Here is a 16,029-nt window from a genome sequence, read left to right as displayed (position 1 = left end):
AAGCAAGAGTTATGTGAAATCATTTTTATTAAGAGATAAGATACAACACCGCATACCTCCAGAACCATTAACAGCATTACAAACCAAGATCATGCGTATCATGCAATAAACTTTGGCAAACATCTTTTAAATATTTTCTCCCTCCCCCCTATCAAACCCAACTTTACATCAGCAGGAAACCATCTTGGTCCATAGCCCTATAGTCCTAACCCCTTCCTCTCCCTCCCACATCCCCTTCCCCCCCCCTTGCTCTCTCTCCCCTTCCCTCTCCTCCCCCCCCCCTTTTTACCCTATAAGGTACATATCTTTAGTTCAAAAGTCATTCAGCTCACATAGTGGAAGGTGACACCTATTATTTGCACACTCTATTTAGCTTATGCAGTATCTGTCGTTTAGATAGGGGTTGAAGCGTATTCCAATATCTTTCCCAGACTCTTCGAAATTCAAGCAAGATTTAAATGCAGTATTAAGACTCTACTTCGGAAATTCTCAATATTTATTTTATGGCCCCAGATGTAACAAAAAACACATGAGAGAAGAAAAGGTCTTTTTAGCCATGAGACAGGAAAATAGAAATCTTGGAGTAACTTTTTTGCTGAGTTATCCATCTATACTGGGAGTAATTTTTTTTTTTTTTTGCCCCAGAACAATTGAAAGCTTTCCTGGACCTAAAGAAGATCTCTGCAATTGTTTTCTTTGGTTGGTTATGAATGTCATAGTGGGGCTAGGTTCTTAATGCGCACTTAGCATGCAGAAAGCCCTTTCTCTGTCATAATAAACAATTTTGCTATTTTCTTTGATTTAATCTCCTTATCTTATTTCCACTTCCCCCTTTTAATTGTGGTCTAATGAAGAGTAACTACTGTTTGTGCTTTTTCTACTGATACTGTTATTTTCTTCTCTGTTTTGCTTTAACAAGTGTATACTTGTGTTGAAGTTGCTAACAATAATAAAAAATAAGGCTAAAAATGTCTCCAGCAATTTCATGAGCCTTGTTCCCTTTAGATGTAGGCTAAAATGATAAATAAAGATGGAGAGAACATTCACAGGCATGGTTAATGTTATTCCTCATAAAGGTTTGGAAAGCATACAGAATGTTAAGAAACTTGTTGGACAATGGAAAAGTCTTGTTTTATTAACGCGAGTCCTTTGATAAGAAATTGGCAGCATGTCACTGGTACAGACACATGGATGAACGTGCAAACAGTTCATTTGGCAAAGGAAAGGCAGCTGTAAAACTTCACCACTTGCTCCAAATCATTGTCCACACAGTCCTGTCTGTTCTTGGCAGCCAAATCATCTGAGAATCAGTATGGAAACAAGCTAATTTATTTATCCATTTGAGAAATAAAAATTTAGAACTATCATTAGCTCCCAAGATAATGGAAAGTTCTAGATCAATAAATTATAATGTCTGTAGTGTTAAAAGTTCTTGGGCATCTCGGAGGACCATGGAACCATAGAACTGACAGAATTTCAGTCTTGTACTAACTTTTGAATCTTCATTAAGCAATAAAGTATTACTTTACTTGTCACAATTTTGTAAAATCTTTAACGCACAGTCTGTCACCAAATGGAGGAATGGGGTTTCTTACTCCCCCATCAATCCATTATATCAAAAAAAAAGAGGAGAAAAAAAATCAACCAGTAATAGTAAGATTCTTCACTCCTAACCCTTCCCCCATAATCTAATACTTAAGGAACGTGTTAAAGGCTTCTTACCTCTGATGCCTATAAAAACAGACACAGAGTTTGCTGCACCATTTCATTTGGTATCATGTTTACCCAGGTCAACAAAAGTGAATTCAGTAATGTTTGTAATAACATAATAATGTGGATTTATTGCCTTGTATCCACACAAGATCCTAATTGACTATATAACTTAATACGTCAGAAATACACACCCAGGTCTAGGATAGACGGCCTGCCAGAATATTTTTGGCATTCAGACTGCATGACAGTTACGAAAGGAGGGGGGAGGGGGAGCGAGAGAGGGATAAACCATAATTCTATTAATATTATTACCCAATAACAGTCATATAAACTGAAGCAGAGGGAGATAGACCAGCCTAAGGTCATAGAAAGAGTCAGCACTATAACTGATCTACCTAAACTCTCATCCAACCTCATATTTCAGTGCTCTAATAAAACTACTCCCCTATGGCTAACTTACATTACCTAAGGGGCCTTTTATTAAAATGCATTTTAAAAAATGAGCTTAGTGTGCTTTAATGCAGGACTTTCCCATGAACTAAGCCCATTTCTATTGTGTCCCTAAAACTGGGCTGTTTTTTTTTCCTTTTTCCTGGCCCCACGCTAATTTTTCCATTATGTGAGACCTGCAAAAAAATTAATGCGAGAGCACTTGCCGCCTCTTATTTAGGAAGCACAATGTGCTCCTGTGTTAACTCTGCTTTAACCGGGTAGCACGTGCTAATCAAAATGTGCTAGCTGATTCCCACGACACACCCATGACACACCCCCTTCCAAAAAGTAAATAAACAAATTCATTAACATACACTTAGCATGCGGAAAATACAAAATGAGTGCAAAATATGTTAAAGCATTTTGCAGTAAGTATTTTCCCATGAGCTAAGTATGCATTAGGGCATAACGCTCTTTAGTAAAAGGGCCCCTAATATAATAGTTATTAACAGAAAATAAATATAACAAATAATATGGAATAGCTGCCATTTACAACCCAAAATATTGATTTGGATATTCATAATTCCATAAGGACAGCAGGCAAAATGAAAAAAAAAATAAACCCGGCAAATCATTCCGCTGTGTAGAAAGGAATCTTTAGCTCTTGACTGCTTAGCTTAACCTGACAAATCAGACCACATAAAACGCTTTATCCGGTTTTGCTTAGGTGGTTAAGTGGAAAATATTGCACTTAGGGATATATTTGCTAAAGGGTGTTAAGCCCTTAATGCACACTAATGGTATCGCATGACGGCATTACAGCGTTCTGCAATAATATACCTGTTAGTACACACATCGGGGAATTTTTCTGGGAGAAATCCTGGCATGGATGTGGCATAGGCGTGGCATGAGCGTGCTAGTATTTTCTAAGTAATATGAACTAACTGGATAACAGCTGAGTTCATACTGAACCACTTAGCACCTCCTACATAGGAGTCGCTAAGTGATCCACAATTAAATTCTAGTAGTTACTCCTGCTTATTTTCGAAAGAGAAGGGCGGCCATCTTCCGACACAAATCGGGAGATGGCCAGCCATCTCTCAGGGCCAGCAAAATCGGCATAATCGAAAGCTGATTTTGGCCGGCCTCAATTGCTTTCCGTTGTGGGGCCAGCCAAAGTTCAGGGGGGCATGTCAGCAGTGTACCAAAGGCGGGATGGGGGCGTGCTTACGAGATGGCCAGCCTCAGCCGATAATGGAAAAAAGAAGACCGGCTCTGACGAGCATTTGGCCGACTTTACTTGGTCCATTTATTTTCAGGACCAAGCCTCAAAAAGGTGCCCAAACTGACCAGATGACCACCGGAGGGAATCGTGGATCACCTCCCCGTACTCCTCCAGTGGTCACCAACCTCCTTCCACCCTAAAAAAAAACATTTTTTTGCCAGCCTCTATGCCAGCCTGAGATGTCATACCCAGCTCCATGACAGCAGTATGCAGGTCCCTGGAGCAGTTTTAGTGGGTGCAATGCACTTCAGGCAGGTGGACCCAGGCCCATCTCCCCCCTACCTCTTACACTTGTGGTGGTAAATGTGAGCCCTCCAAAACCCACCCGAAACCCACTGTACCCACATGTAGGTGCCCCCCTTCACCCCTTAGGGCTATGGTAGTGGTGTACAGTTGTGGGGAGTGGGTTTGGGGGGGCTCAGCCCCCAAGGTAAGGTAGCTATGCACCTGGGAGCAATTTGTGAAGACCACTGCAGTGCCCCCTAAGGTGCCCGGTTGGTGTCCTGGCATGTGAGGGGGATCAGTGCACTACAAATGCTGGCTCCTCCCATGGCCAAATGCATTGGATTTGGTCGGGTTTGAGATGGCCGCCATTAGTTTCCATTATTGGCAAAAACCAATGGCGGCGATCTCTAACGCCGGCCATCTCTAAGGGCGGCCCAAATGTTGAGATTTGGCCGGCCCCAACCGTATTATCGAAACGAAAGATGGCAGGCCATCTTGTTTCAATAATACAGTCGGGTATGCCGCTTTCCGGGCCCGCCCTTAGAGATGGCCGGCCCCGTTTGATTATGCCCCTCACTGTCTCCTGATGACTACATTAGCACATGACCCACATAAAACATTCTCTTAAAAAGAGAAGTGTTAGATTAACAGTTAACACACTAAAACCCTTGTTAATTCCAAATCTTAAGGCCCTTTAATAAACATACCTCTTAATCAAATAAGAGATAGCTGGCCGTATACACCTGGAAATTCAGTGTCAGTGACTGGTTATGGTCCACCTGGCATTGAACATGGATACCTGGAATGCCCTCCCGCAAGAGATGGTGGTGATGAAAATTGTAATGGAATTCAAAAATGCGAGGGATAAACACAAAGGAATCCTGTTTAGAAGGAATAGATCAAAAGAAGCTGAACGGAGGTTAGGAAGCAACACCGGTAACTGGGAAGCAAAGTCAGTACTGGGCAAAATTCTACGGTCTTTGACCTGATCGCGGCTGGACAGATTGAGCTTCAGATGTTGGAGAACACGGTCAGTGCTGGGCAGACTTCTACGGTCTGTGCCCTTATCGTGGCTGACTAGATTTGGATGAGCTGGAGTGGAGCTTTTTAGGGGCTTCGACGTTAACTTCAGAAATGTTAGAACAAGGACAGTGCTGGGCAGACTTCTACGGTCTATGCCCTGAAAATGGCAAGGACAGTCAAGACCAGGTATACATGTCATACCATATATAATGAGTCCATCTTGTTGGACACACTGGATGGACCGTACACAGGGCCGGTCTTAGCAAGTGCGGGGCCCTGTGCAGACCAATTTGACGGGGCCCCATCCTAGCCCCGCCCCCACCCTAGCTCCACCCCGTTGATAAGATTATTCCATTTTTAGAAATTTTTTTTATTTATGAAATTTCAAATAAAGACAAATGAAGCTAAACTTGTACAAAAAAACTGATTGAAATAATAAGCACAATGCTATCATGAAACCTCCCCTCCCCAGAAGTGGAGTGGCCGAGCCGCGGGATCATCATGAATGATGCGGACGGCCATCCGAGGCGAGCGGAGGTCGGAGCGGAGGCAGAGCGGGGCCCCCTTAGGCGCGGGGCCCTATGCGGCCGCCTTGGTTGCCTCTGCCTAAGACCGGCCCTGACCGTACAGGTCTTTATCTGCCGTCATCTACTATGTTACTATGTCCAGCATTGAAGATCCAGGCATAATGCCAGTGACAAACAAAACAATACTGACTGCCATGGCTGAATATTTTCCTCTGTATTTTTAGGGCGCTTCCAGTGTACTCTGTGGGGAGGGAAGGGCAGTAGCAGTGTACCGGGTGCCATAACAGTTCATTCTGGTTCTTTAGGCAGTGGAAAATAAAGTGACTTTGCTAGTCACCACATGTACCCATGGCAGAAGCAGGATTTTAAAAACAGATCTCTTGGTTCCTAGTCTGTAAGCTTAATCACTAGGCCACCCACTGTCTGAAAAGTTTGATTAGAACAGACTTTTCAAAGTTCTTGGCATTTTCAATTTCCTTGAGGGGTGTCAGCAGGATTCAAACCTGCCACCCTACACCTTCAAGGAAAAAACACAACTACTGGGTCACAGCATAACATATTTATAAAGACGAGGGTCCCTATTTCAGTAGCAAGTTCACAGTCTATTTTTAGTGCTGGCATACTGTTCAATTTCAGTGTCAAATGCTTAAAATCTCACCAATCCTCCCTCTTTCCCTCCATCACAACTGAAATGGAGCCAGTGGGAAACTTATATGCGTGGCGTTTTACGGCCAAGAGATGACCATGCTTGATAAGTTTTTAAAGCAATTACAGCAATGCCAAGAAAAGTACTCCACAACCACATCTCTCTTGACATGGCACCAACCCATAAATGGACAAATATTTACGTTATTGTGCTAGATTAATTTTTGCAATATGATCACAGCTTCTCTGATTTCTTACAGGCACAGATAAACACATGATAACTTGGAGAATATTGTTACAATATTTATGACCTGCTAGATATCCCCGTAGAGGATATCAGAAGAGGCTGAGAGTGAGGGAAGCCTGAGTAACATATTTCGTAAAGCAAACTGAATATTCTGTGTTTCTCAAACATCGATTCCCAATAAAACAGCTCCTTGAGAAAACTGGGAAATGTAAAGAGCCTTGAATATGCTCATGAAGTGCCTTAAAGTGTTTTGGCATGGAACAAGACCAGGAAAAGTTCTTTGATTAAAAAAAGAGAGAGTCCAAAGCTAGCAATTGTTTAAAGGGAAACTATTTTTATATGTTTTTTTTCTGGTTAATTTAGAGGGTCTTTTACTAAGGTGCGCTCACGTTTTTAGCACACTAAAATTGTGGGTGCACTAAACGTTAGAGACGCCAATGCATTCCTATGGGCGTCTCTAATGTTTAGCGCGCCCACAATTTTAGCGTGCGCTAAAAACGTGAGTGCGCCTTAGTAAAAGATGCCCTTAGTGCCTGTGAAAAATGCTGGACTGAGATGGAAAATGAACACTTTAACATAGTAAACAACGACAGATAGAAATCACTGTTCCCTCTAAGCTTAGCAGGAGTCCGCTACCTACAGCCTGCCAGTAGAGGGTGCTGTTTCGCTATCACATGTTCAATAGTAAGGAACAGGCAAGGTCTGCAGGACTCCAGGAACCTGTCTTCCCCTAGCAAATGAAAACAAAATATTGATGCACCCCCCCCCCCCCCCCCACACACACACATACATACACTGGCAGCAGTGCAGTTGGAAGATTCCTGCTTAGCTTAGAGCAAGGGTTTTCAACCCAGTCCTCGGGACACACCTAACCAGTCAGGTTTTCAGGATACCCACAATGAATATGCATGAGAGAGATTTGCATACCCTACCTCCATGACACGCAAATCTCTCTCATGCATATTCATTGTGGTTATCCTGAAAACCTGACTGGCTAGGTGTGTCACGAGGACTGGGTTGAGAACCCCTGGCTTAGAAGGTTCAGTGATACAGACTAAGGTGGCAATTCTATGAAGTGGAGCCTCATTTTGAGCAACAGAAAGGGGTCCTCTTAGCACCAATTCTATAATGGTTTAAAGGCACACCTAAACTGATTTAGAATACTGACGCAAAGCCACATTGGCATCACTGTTCCCTCTAAGCTGAGCGGGAGTCCTCCAACTGCATTGCTGCTAGTGAGGGGTGGTGTTTCAATACTGTGTTTTCAATTGCTAGGGACAGGCAGGTTCCCTGAATTCAGTGGCGTAGCTACGTGGGGCCACGGGGGCCTTGGCCCCCATAGATTTGGCCCTGGAACCCCCTACCGATGACCCTCTCGACCACCCTCCCGCCACCAACCCGCCGTCGCCTACCTTTGCTGGGGGGGGACCCCAGCCCCCGCCAGCCGAGGTCTTCTTCCGTCGCAAAGCTTCGTTCTGTTTCTGTGAGTCCGACGTCCTGCACGTTGTGTGTGCTGGCCGTCAGACTCAGAGAAACAGAACGAAGCCTTGCGCCGGAAGAAGAGGACTTCGGCTGGTGGGGGTTGGGGTCCCCCACCAGCAAAGGTAGGCGACGGCGGGGGAGGGTCGGCGGTGGGAGGGGGGTCGAGGGTCGTTGGCAGGGGGGCATCAAAGTTGGTGGTGGCGGTGGTGGTGGTGGCGGCGGGGGGGGAGGCTAAAATGTGCCCCCTCACCTCAGGCTCTGAATTGCTACAGAGCTTGCCAGTCTCTCACTATTGAAAGTGTGATAGTCAAACAGTACCCCCCCCCCCACTGGTGCGACTTAGGTGGAGGACTTCCACTCAGTTTAGAGGTAACAGTTATGCATTCACTGCCAGATTCTATATAGCGCACCTAGAGATCCATGCCAAGATCCAGGCTTAATCTATAACAACTCACATACCTTAATTGGCTTAATGAGCTAATCAGCATTGATAACAAGCAATAATGAGAACTAATTATGTAAGCCACATTGAGCCTACAAATGGGTGGGAAAATGTGGGATACAAATGTAACAAATAAATAAAATAATTGGCAATAATTACAATTTACACGCACAACTTGCTAAGCATTTTCTGTAATGAACTGCGCCTAAATTCTAAAGCACGCAGTTCAAAAGGGGCATGGCTATGGGCATTTTGTGGGGATTTCAAAATTTACACACATAGTTATAGAATATAGCCAAGTGCGTGTAAATCTATACGCAGGGATTTACGCCACACATTCATTGTGTAAATGGAGGCGTGTAGTTTTAAGTGCTGGGATATCAACTAAATGAATTCTATATACCGTGCCTAAATTGTAAGCCACATTGAGCCTGCAAAAAGGTGGGAAAATGTGGGATGCAAATGCAATAAATAAATAAATAAATAAATAAATCTAGGCACCACTTATAGCATACGCTTAGGCGGAAATGTTTACCGTGCGGATTTTTTTAGGCACCTTATATAGAATCTGGCTCTCGATGACTAGTGTAAGTGAACGAGCCTAATTGTGCCATGCAGTGTAACAACTGATAGTTTTCTAGAAGTTGTGGGCATTGCTTGGCATCACATCCATGACACGCCCCTCTGACAGTTGCATGCTAACCAATTTAAGTGCACTGTTCATAGAATAGAGCCTATGTTTATGCACTTAAGTGTGTAACTGCCAATTATGTGTATAAGTGCTATTATCCTATAAATCTGGTGTCATGATGAGTTCAATAGGCAATGAATTGTAGTAGCAGTCTAGTCAAGTCCCTGAAGCAGCAACAAGTTAAACATCTGCAAAACATGGACCATCGTCATAAGGCCAAACCAAAGCATAAGTGAAACTTCTATTAATTTTATTTGTTGTCCATGAATTTTATTGCAAATTTTAAAATTCACAACAGAAATAGTAAGGACAATGTAACGGAAATTATAAAAAAAAGCCTAAAATTACAAGAATTTGATGCCTCAAGAAAACTTAACCAGAGAAACGTTTGCGTAACAAAATAGTATAGACTGACAGCAAATTACAAATTTCCATTAATTTAAAGATATTCACTTTCTGAGACAGAGAGAAAACTTCAGGACATTTTTAAGAACACAAGAAGCCACAGGCCATATCGGAAGGTTTTTTACACCAATGATGAAATGTCTAGAATTGAAGCAATGGCTTTAAAAATTCTCTGAGGCTTTTCCCTTCCGATTCCATCTCTTAAAGTCTCCACCTCAGTAGACCATTTCAGGCCTGGCCATCTTCAACTTTACTTCCCACAATGAAGTCTCTTACATTTAGACATCCAACACATATATGACATGAGCAGCCATGGTATACACAGGCTTCCCCACACAGCCCTACCAATGTGCCTCAACTGCTTCTAGAAGTCAAAACGTAAATCGTTCTCTGAGCTTGCGCAGTCTTTGATGTCTATCGAGACTACTGACTACAGTAACAAGTAATTCCAAACTGTTATTGTTTAGGCACCTTTCCCCTGGTAAGTGGACTGAGACAGCCAACTCATGTCACACAAGCCACCAGATGACTTCAGACAACAATGATTTTAGATGACCACCAAGCTGAGCCACATTTTAATTGGTGACTGCAAACTGAAAGGCCCTCTAATCCTGCACAAATTCAAACACTCATTCTGTGTGATCTGGTGTGAGTGCTTATCGTTCCTGTCATTTTTGGAGTTCCCTTTCTTTTCTGAATAAACTGTAGTTTGTACACCGCTCTGCTCTGCCTTGGCAGCTAGAACGGTCTAGCAAATTTTAATAAACTATAATAGCAAATTTTAAACAACTATAAACTATAATAAACTATCATACTGTATGCAAATAGGCAATCAATCTATTTTCTATAAACCAAAAACAATACCTTACAAGAGTGAAATGTCATGTATTCCTAGTCTTGCAAACTCAATGCAAACACTATCAAGAACACCTATTTAAAAACTTTGTCCCTCTGAGGGAAAACACATTTTAAGGATACTTGCTTCTTCACCACAGAAAGCAACTGTCCAGCCCATTTAATGTTCCTTTTGGCATAACCCATCATTTTCCTCCTACAATGAGCATAAACATTTATAAATAAAGAACAAAACTGGTACAGTTTGCAGAGTAACACTTGTGTGGCATTAGTATCCCCAGAACACTGTAGAAAGAGCCGATGCCAATTTTGCATGTAAGGCAGAAAATGTTCACACACTGGCCCCGAGCAGGCTTTGTTGTGGTATTCTGGTACTAGTATGTATGCTATTCACTGGAGTAGAAGATATATAATATTTGTATAGTCAGAAATAATAGCATTGCTCACTTGCTTCCAAATACAGGTTCTGCCAGAAATAAAAATCATAATGCTGGATCCTAAGATTGTACTGCGCTGAATTTATTCTATACAAGCCTGAATTCATTCTGTACAAGCAGGAAAATACCAACACGGCAAAACTCCTTCGAGTTAGTGGTGGCACAGCGCTACTGCTTCAATGCCAGTACAAAGACCAGAACAATAAAGGCTCTCTCGCAGACATCTTAACGTACAAAGATTCCAGGTATTTCTCAACTTCACTGCCAGCCCACATATTGAACTGAGGGAATACAGTATGCAACCAATATCCTCTGTGCTGCAACAGGCATCAGCCATTCCAGCTCATTTCTCCTACCTGTCTGGCATTTGAGCTTAAAGACCCGTCACTATCACATTTCAAAACAAAATGCATGTAAAGCTCTATCTGCAAATATAGGTGTATATATGTCATAAGCTGTGGTAAAAAGTGACCGTTGCACAGCTTTATTTGGGTCTTTCCCACATTCTAAGGCTATTTTAACTATAACCATAAAAATGCCATTTTTCCATTTTTTGCATTGACGGTCATGCGCTAATGTTGCCATTAAATTGCAGACATTTTTTTAATTAGCGCACAGGCACATACCACCATCCATTTTGTAGGTGATGTGGAGGGGCATTTTCAGTATGATATCTAAGTCTGACTTTGGACAAATAGGAAAGAAGGTCAATTTCAAAAAAGAAAAACATATTTTTTTTTTTTGAAAATACTGTTTTGAACAAGTTTTGTGGACATTTTGTTTTTTTTGTCCATTAAAAAAAAAAAGCTGAATAAGTGCAAAACAGAGAGATCTGTGCTATTGGGATGTAGGAGGAGCCAGCATTTTTAGCAGACTGGTTCCCCTGACATTCCAGGAGAGCAATGGGGCATCCTAAAGGGCACCTCTGTGCACTTCATAAAAATGCTCCCAGGTACACATATCACCTTTACTCCCTTATCTTGTCCCCTGACTGAGCCCTCTAAAACCCACCCAAAACCCACTGTCCCCCACTGTACACCACTACAATAGCCCTTATGGGTGAAGGGGCACCTATCTGTGGGTACAGTAGAGTTTTGGTGACCTTGAGAAGGGGTCATAGTTTCCACCACAAGTGTGGCAGGTAGAGGGAGTTAGGGACCTGGGTCCCCCACTGTGTACTGCATCGACCACTACACTACTCCAGGGACCTGCAAGCTGCTCTAATAGACCTGACTTTAACATCTGCAGCTGTCATAGAGGCTGGTAAGTCATATTTTATTCGCATTTTTGGGGGGTGGGAGGGGGTCAGTGACCACTGGGTGGTATTGGTGGGTCACCCCCGATTCCCTCCAATCGTTATTTAGGGCACTTTTTGTGCCTTATTCGTTCTGAGAACTGGTCTAGACCAAAACATCTTGGTTTTAGTCCTGGATGTTTTTGTTTTGTTCCATTACTGCTGTAAAATGTCCAAGTATTAGGCACACCCTAATCCCACCTTTGAAATGCCCCCAACATGCCCCCTTGTGATTTGAACTCACTTCTGATAGACGTCATAGAAAAACATCTAAAAATAGGTTTTGAAAATACTGATTTGGACGTTTTTGTGAGAAAAACGTCCAAATGTTGCTTTATGCTTTTTATACGTTTTTCTCTTTCGAAAATGAGCCCCAAAGGCTCCTGTGTTATCCGTGCACTAACTAGTTACTGCCGGATTCTATATATTGTTCCTAGCATTCAGTGCTGAAATCTGCATAACTTAATTGGCTTAACAAGCCAATCAGGATTTTTAACATCACTTAACAAGCAATAATGAGCACTAATTGGCAATTTTGCTGTTTAATTGTTATTTTGTATCTTATTCTCAAATTCTATAATTGTTCTTATTGCACTGTAGCCTTACTACAGATCTTTTGTAAGCCACTTTGAGCCTGCAATCAGTGGGAAAATGTGGGATATAAATGTAGTAATAAATAAATAAATATTTAGAATGTATTGCGCATAACTCGCTAAGTGTATTCTGTAATGAACTGCACCTAAATTCTACAGTGTGCAGTTCAGAAGGATCATGGGCATGGCCATGGGTGGGGAAATGGCATTCCATGAGCATTCCTAAATTTATGCACGTTATTATAGAATATTGCCCAGTCCACATAAATGTATGTGCAGAGATTTATGCCATGTTTTTGTTGGTGTAAATAGAGGTGCGTAGTTTTAGGCACTGGGATATCAACTAAACATATTCTGTATACCATGCCTAAGGGGTATGTTTACTAAGGCACATTAGTGTTTTTAATGCGCCTATAAAGTTAAGGCACATTAAACACTAATGCGCCAATACATTCCTATAGGCGCATTTGTGTTTAACACAGATTAGCATTTAATTATTATTTGTTACATTTGTATCCCACATTTTCCCACCTTTTTGCAGGCTCAATGTGGCTTACATATAACCGTTAAAAATGCTAACATACCTATAGCGCGCCTTTGTAAACACACGCATAAATCTTATAGAACACGCTTAAGCGGAAATGTTTTCCACACGGATTTTTAAAGCGACATATATAGAATTGGGCCCTTAGTGCACGGTAATGTAGGTGTGCTAACTGGTTAGCACAAAAATGTGCAATCCTTGCCCCTGGCACACCCCCTCAAAAACTGTTACAGCGGGATGCCTGAACGTATTCTGTGGTACTCCATATTTTGTTGTGTTAGGCACATTCTAGAGCCTAATGCAGATTAGTAAAAGGGCCCCAACATGATGTGAGAACAAAATGTATTGTTTATAACTGGCAGAAGCTCAGACATTCCAGTTTCCGGGATAATGCAATGTACACTAATATTTTTTTTTCTACTGATCTCTACCAGTACTTAATATCTCACAGTGAAATATAACAAAGTAGTGGCTGCCAAACCACTAATTACTGAAAACTTTTCAGTCATTCACTTTTTCACTGGACCAAAATTAGCTACCTGTTGCTAATGCAAAATGATTCATTTTAGGGGCGGACTGATCATACAGGCAAGCAGGCAATGCCTGAGGGCCCAGAGGTTCTGAGGGGCCCAGAGGCTCTCCCCCCCCTCCAAACTACAGCCCCCCCAGTCCCACCTTAAAGGGCATCGATGGTCTAGTGGCCTCCTTGGGGGCAGGAAAGATCCCCACTCTTTCCTGCCCGCTGCCGCTACTCTACACAGCGCCGCTGCATTTTCAAAATGGCTGTTGAGACTTTCCTCCGCCAGTCTCACGAGAATGCTGAGAGGCTACCACAGGAAATCTCAGCAGCCATTCTGATAAGACAGCGGTGTCAGGCAGAGCAGCGGCAGCGGGGATCTTTCCTGCCCCCAAAGAGGCCACTAGACCACCAGGGTCCTTCAAGGTAGGACCAGGGAGGGTGCACTAGTGTGTGTGTGTGTGGGGGGGGGGGGTAGTGCCTGGAGGGGGGGCATGATTCTTACTGCGCAGGGGCCCAGAGCACTGTCAGTCCGACCCTGATTTATTTCATTCACAGAAGTAAATATATGGAAAATATAGAAAAAATAAGCAGTTCAGTCCAAGCATGCCTGACACTGGCTAAGGATTCTTTCTCCTCAGCCCATGCAACCTGGGACAGGGCTGGTTCGACTAAGGGGTCCTTTTACTAAGCTACAGTAAGCGCTTGTGTGTGCTTACCACTGCTTAAAAGAGCTTATCGTTTGACGCCCTCAAGTGTCCTGCTGTAAGTTCCTAATCTGTGTGCGCAAACCACACACTACAAAATATTTTTTTAATTTTTCCACAGGGGGGCATGTCTGCATTAATCAGCACATCTACATCATTGTGTTCTGATTAGCCCCTTATCGCCTACAAAACAATGCTCACATGTGAATTTTTTAAAATGGCAACATGCTAATGGAAATATTAGTGCATGGCCATTAGTAGGGAAAATGGAAAATCAGCCATTTCCCAATTGAGGTATCAATGGACTTAGCGTGCAGGAAAAATCCACATATGGGGCAGTTAAAGCCACTTTCTACTGCAGCTTTGTAAAAGGAGACCTAAGTGTTTTTTTAATAAATTCATGAACCAAGAAATGAACAGCCTATTTCCATTTATCTATGGATGAAGCTAGAACATATAGATCACTATACAACTGGCTAATGAAGAAGTCTACTTGTCAAAACCAGTGTGATCAGTTAGAATGGGAATAAGTGAGCAAGAATTGAAGAGATTCTGTGAACTGCATGCAACCTGGAGAATAAAAAAAAACAAAACAATTTTCTCCATTTCCTACAACTGCCAAGTCCAAACTGTGCTCCTGAGTCGACTTATCAAACATCCCTTGCAGAGAAGGACAGAAACCAGTGTCCTACCTCAGATTTCCATACAATGTAGGAGTGGCTGCTGGGGGGCTGTGGTTTCCTCTGCTGGAGCCACTTCCTGGGGGAGAAGATGCTGTTGGTGCTGCTGCTGGGGGTGAGGGCAGAGGAGCTCCGAGCCAGAAACGGCAGGTCCCAGGCCGTGTTTCTTTTCATGCCCCTCACATCATAATCGAAGTGGAAACTAGATGAGGGCGATTTCTCCAGAGGGGTGCAAGGTGTGGAAAAGGATCCCCGGAGCTGCTGCCTGGAGCGAGCAGAGCGGGGGCCAGCCAGGCAATCAGCCGAGCTCAGGAGAGTCCCATAGGGGCCGGGGCTCCCCGCCCGGCTGCTCCACCTGCCGCCGCGGGGCAGCCGGGGGCTCTCCCCCGCCGCGTGGTCCGCGCTGTCACTGCCGTAGTTGCGGATAATCGCCGGATCCAGGCTTCGGGTCTGGCGAAGCCGCCGCTTGGAGAGACTCTTGGCATTTGGAGAGGAACAGGAGGAGAAAACGCTGGTGAGTAAGTTTTGGGCAGACATGTCTCTCTCCCCCCTTTCACTCTTTTGGGTTTGTATAAGAAAGCGCTTCTTCCTTTCAGTGGCTTCTTCTTCCTTTCAGTGGCTTCTGCCCCTGTCTGTGATCCCCCGTGGCTGCTGCCCCGTTCTTCGATCTCCTGTGCCGGTGCTCAGCGGGTAGCTATGGGAGGTTCCCTACACCAATACTGAAGGCTGCAGAGCTCCGGACCTCTGGAACAGCTTAGGATCATTGCCCGGAACGGGAGCTCTTTAACAGCTTAGGGAGAGAGCTGCAGTGATCTGCCTGTCCATCCCTTTCCAGGGCTCAACACAGTAATGTGTGGAAGAAAAAAAAAAAGGAGGGGAGGAGGCTACAGGAAACTTACTGACCTGCAAAGTCACTCCCCCAGCTCCCGAGTACCATTAGAACAGTTTAGTGAAGGCTGTTTTGCAGACATCTTAACATACAAAAGCTGCTAAGTATTTTCCAACTTGACTGTCAGCCCGCATAATGAACTGAAGGAATACTGTATGCAAGCAATTCCCCTGGGCTGCAAAAGGCATCAGCCGCTCCAGCTGATTTGTACAACCTGTGCAGGAACACTATGAAAACAGAAGCTTAGCCGAGACTGGGTGGCAGAGCCGGTGGGGGTAGGCGGGGCTGGTGGTTGGGAGGCAGGGCTACTGCTGGGCAAGACTTCTACGGTCTGTGCCCTGAAAATGGCAGATACAAATCAACGTAAGATATTTTTATTTTATTTATTTATTTTTG

General features: G+C 43.5%; 1 protein-coding gene across 1 annotated transcript in view; it reads right to left on the bottom strand.

Moving 5' to 3' along the window:
* ARHGAP6 (Rho GTPase activating protein 6) overlaps nucleotides 1-15,557 on the bottom strand; it is an 817,167-nt gene extending 801,610 nt beyond the window's left edge. The window contains exon 1 of the mRNA XM_030201605.1: nucleotides 14,757-15,557. Within this exon, the coding sequence (XP_030057465.1) occupies nucleotides 14,757-15,281 (525 nt within the window). The 5' untranslated portion in view covers nucleotides 15,282-15,557. The remainder of the gene's footprint in view (nucleotides 1-14,756) is intronic.
* Between the last annotated feature and the right edge of the window lie 472 nt (nucleotides 15,558-16,029).

This window comes from Microcaecilia unicolor, chromosome 4 (assembly GCF_901765095.1).
Source record: "Microcaecilia unicolor chromosome 4, aMicUni1.1, whole genome shotgun sequence".
Taxonomy (NCBI): domain Eukaryota; kingdom Metazoa; phylum Chordata; class Amphibia; order Gymnophiona; family Siphonopidae; genus Microcaecilia; species Microcaecilia unicolor.
Note: the sequence above shows the minus strand (reverse complement) of the source record. Positions and strands in the feature narration are given on the sequence as shown.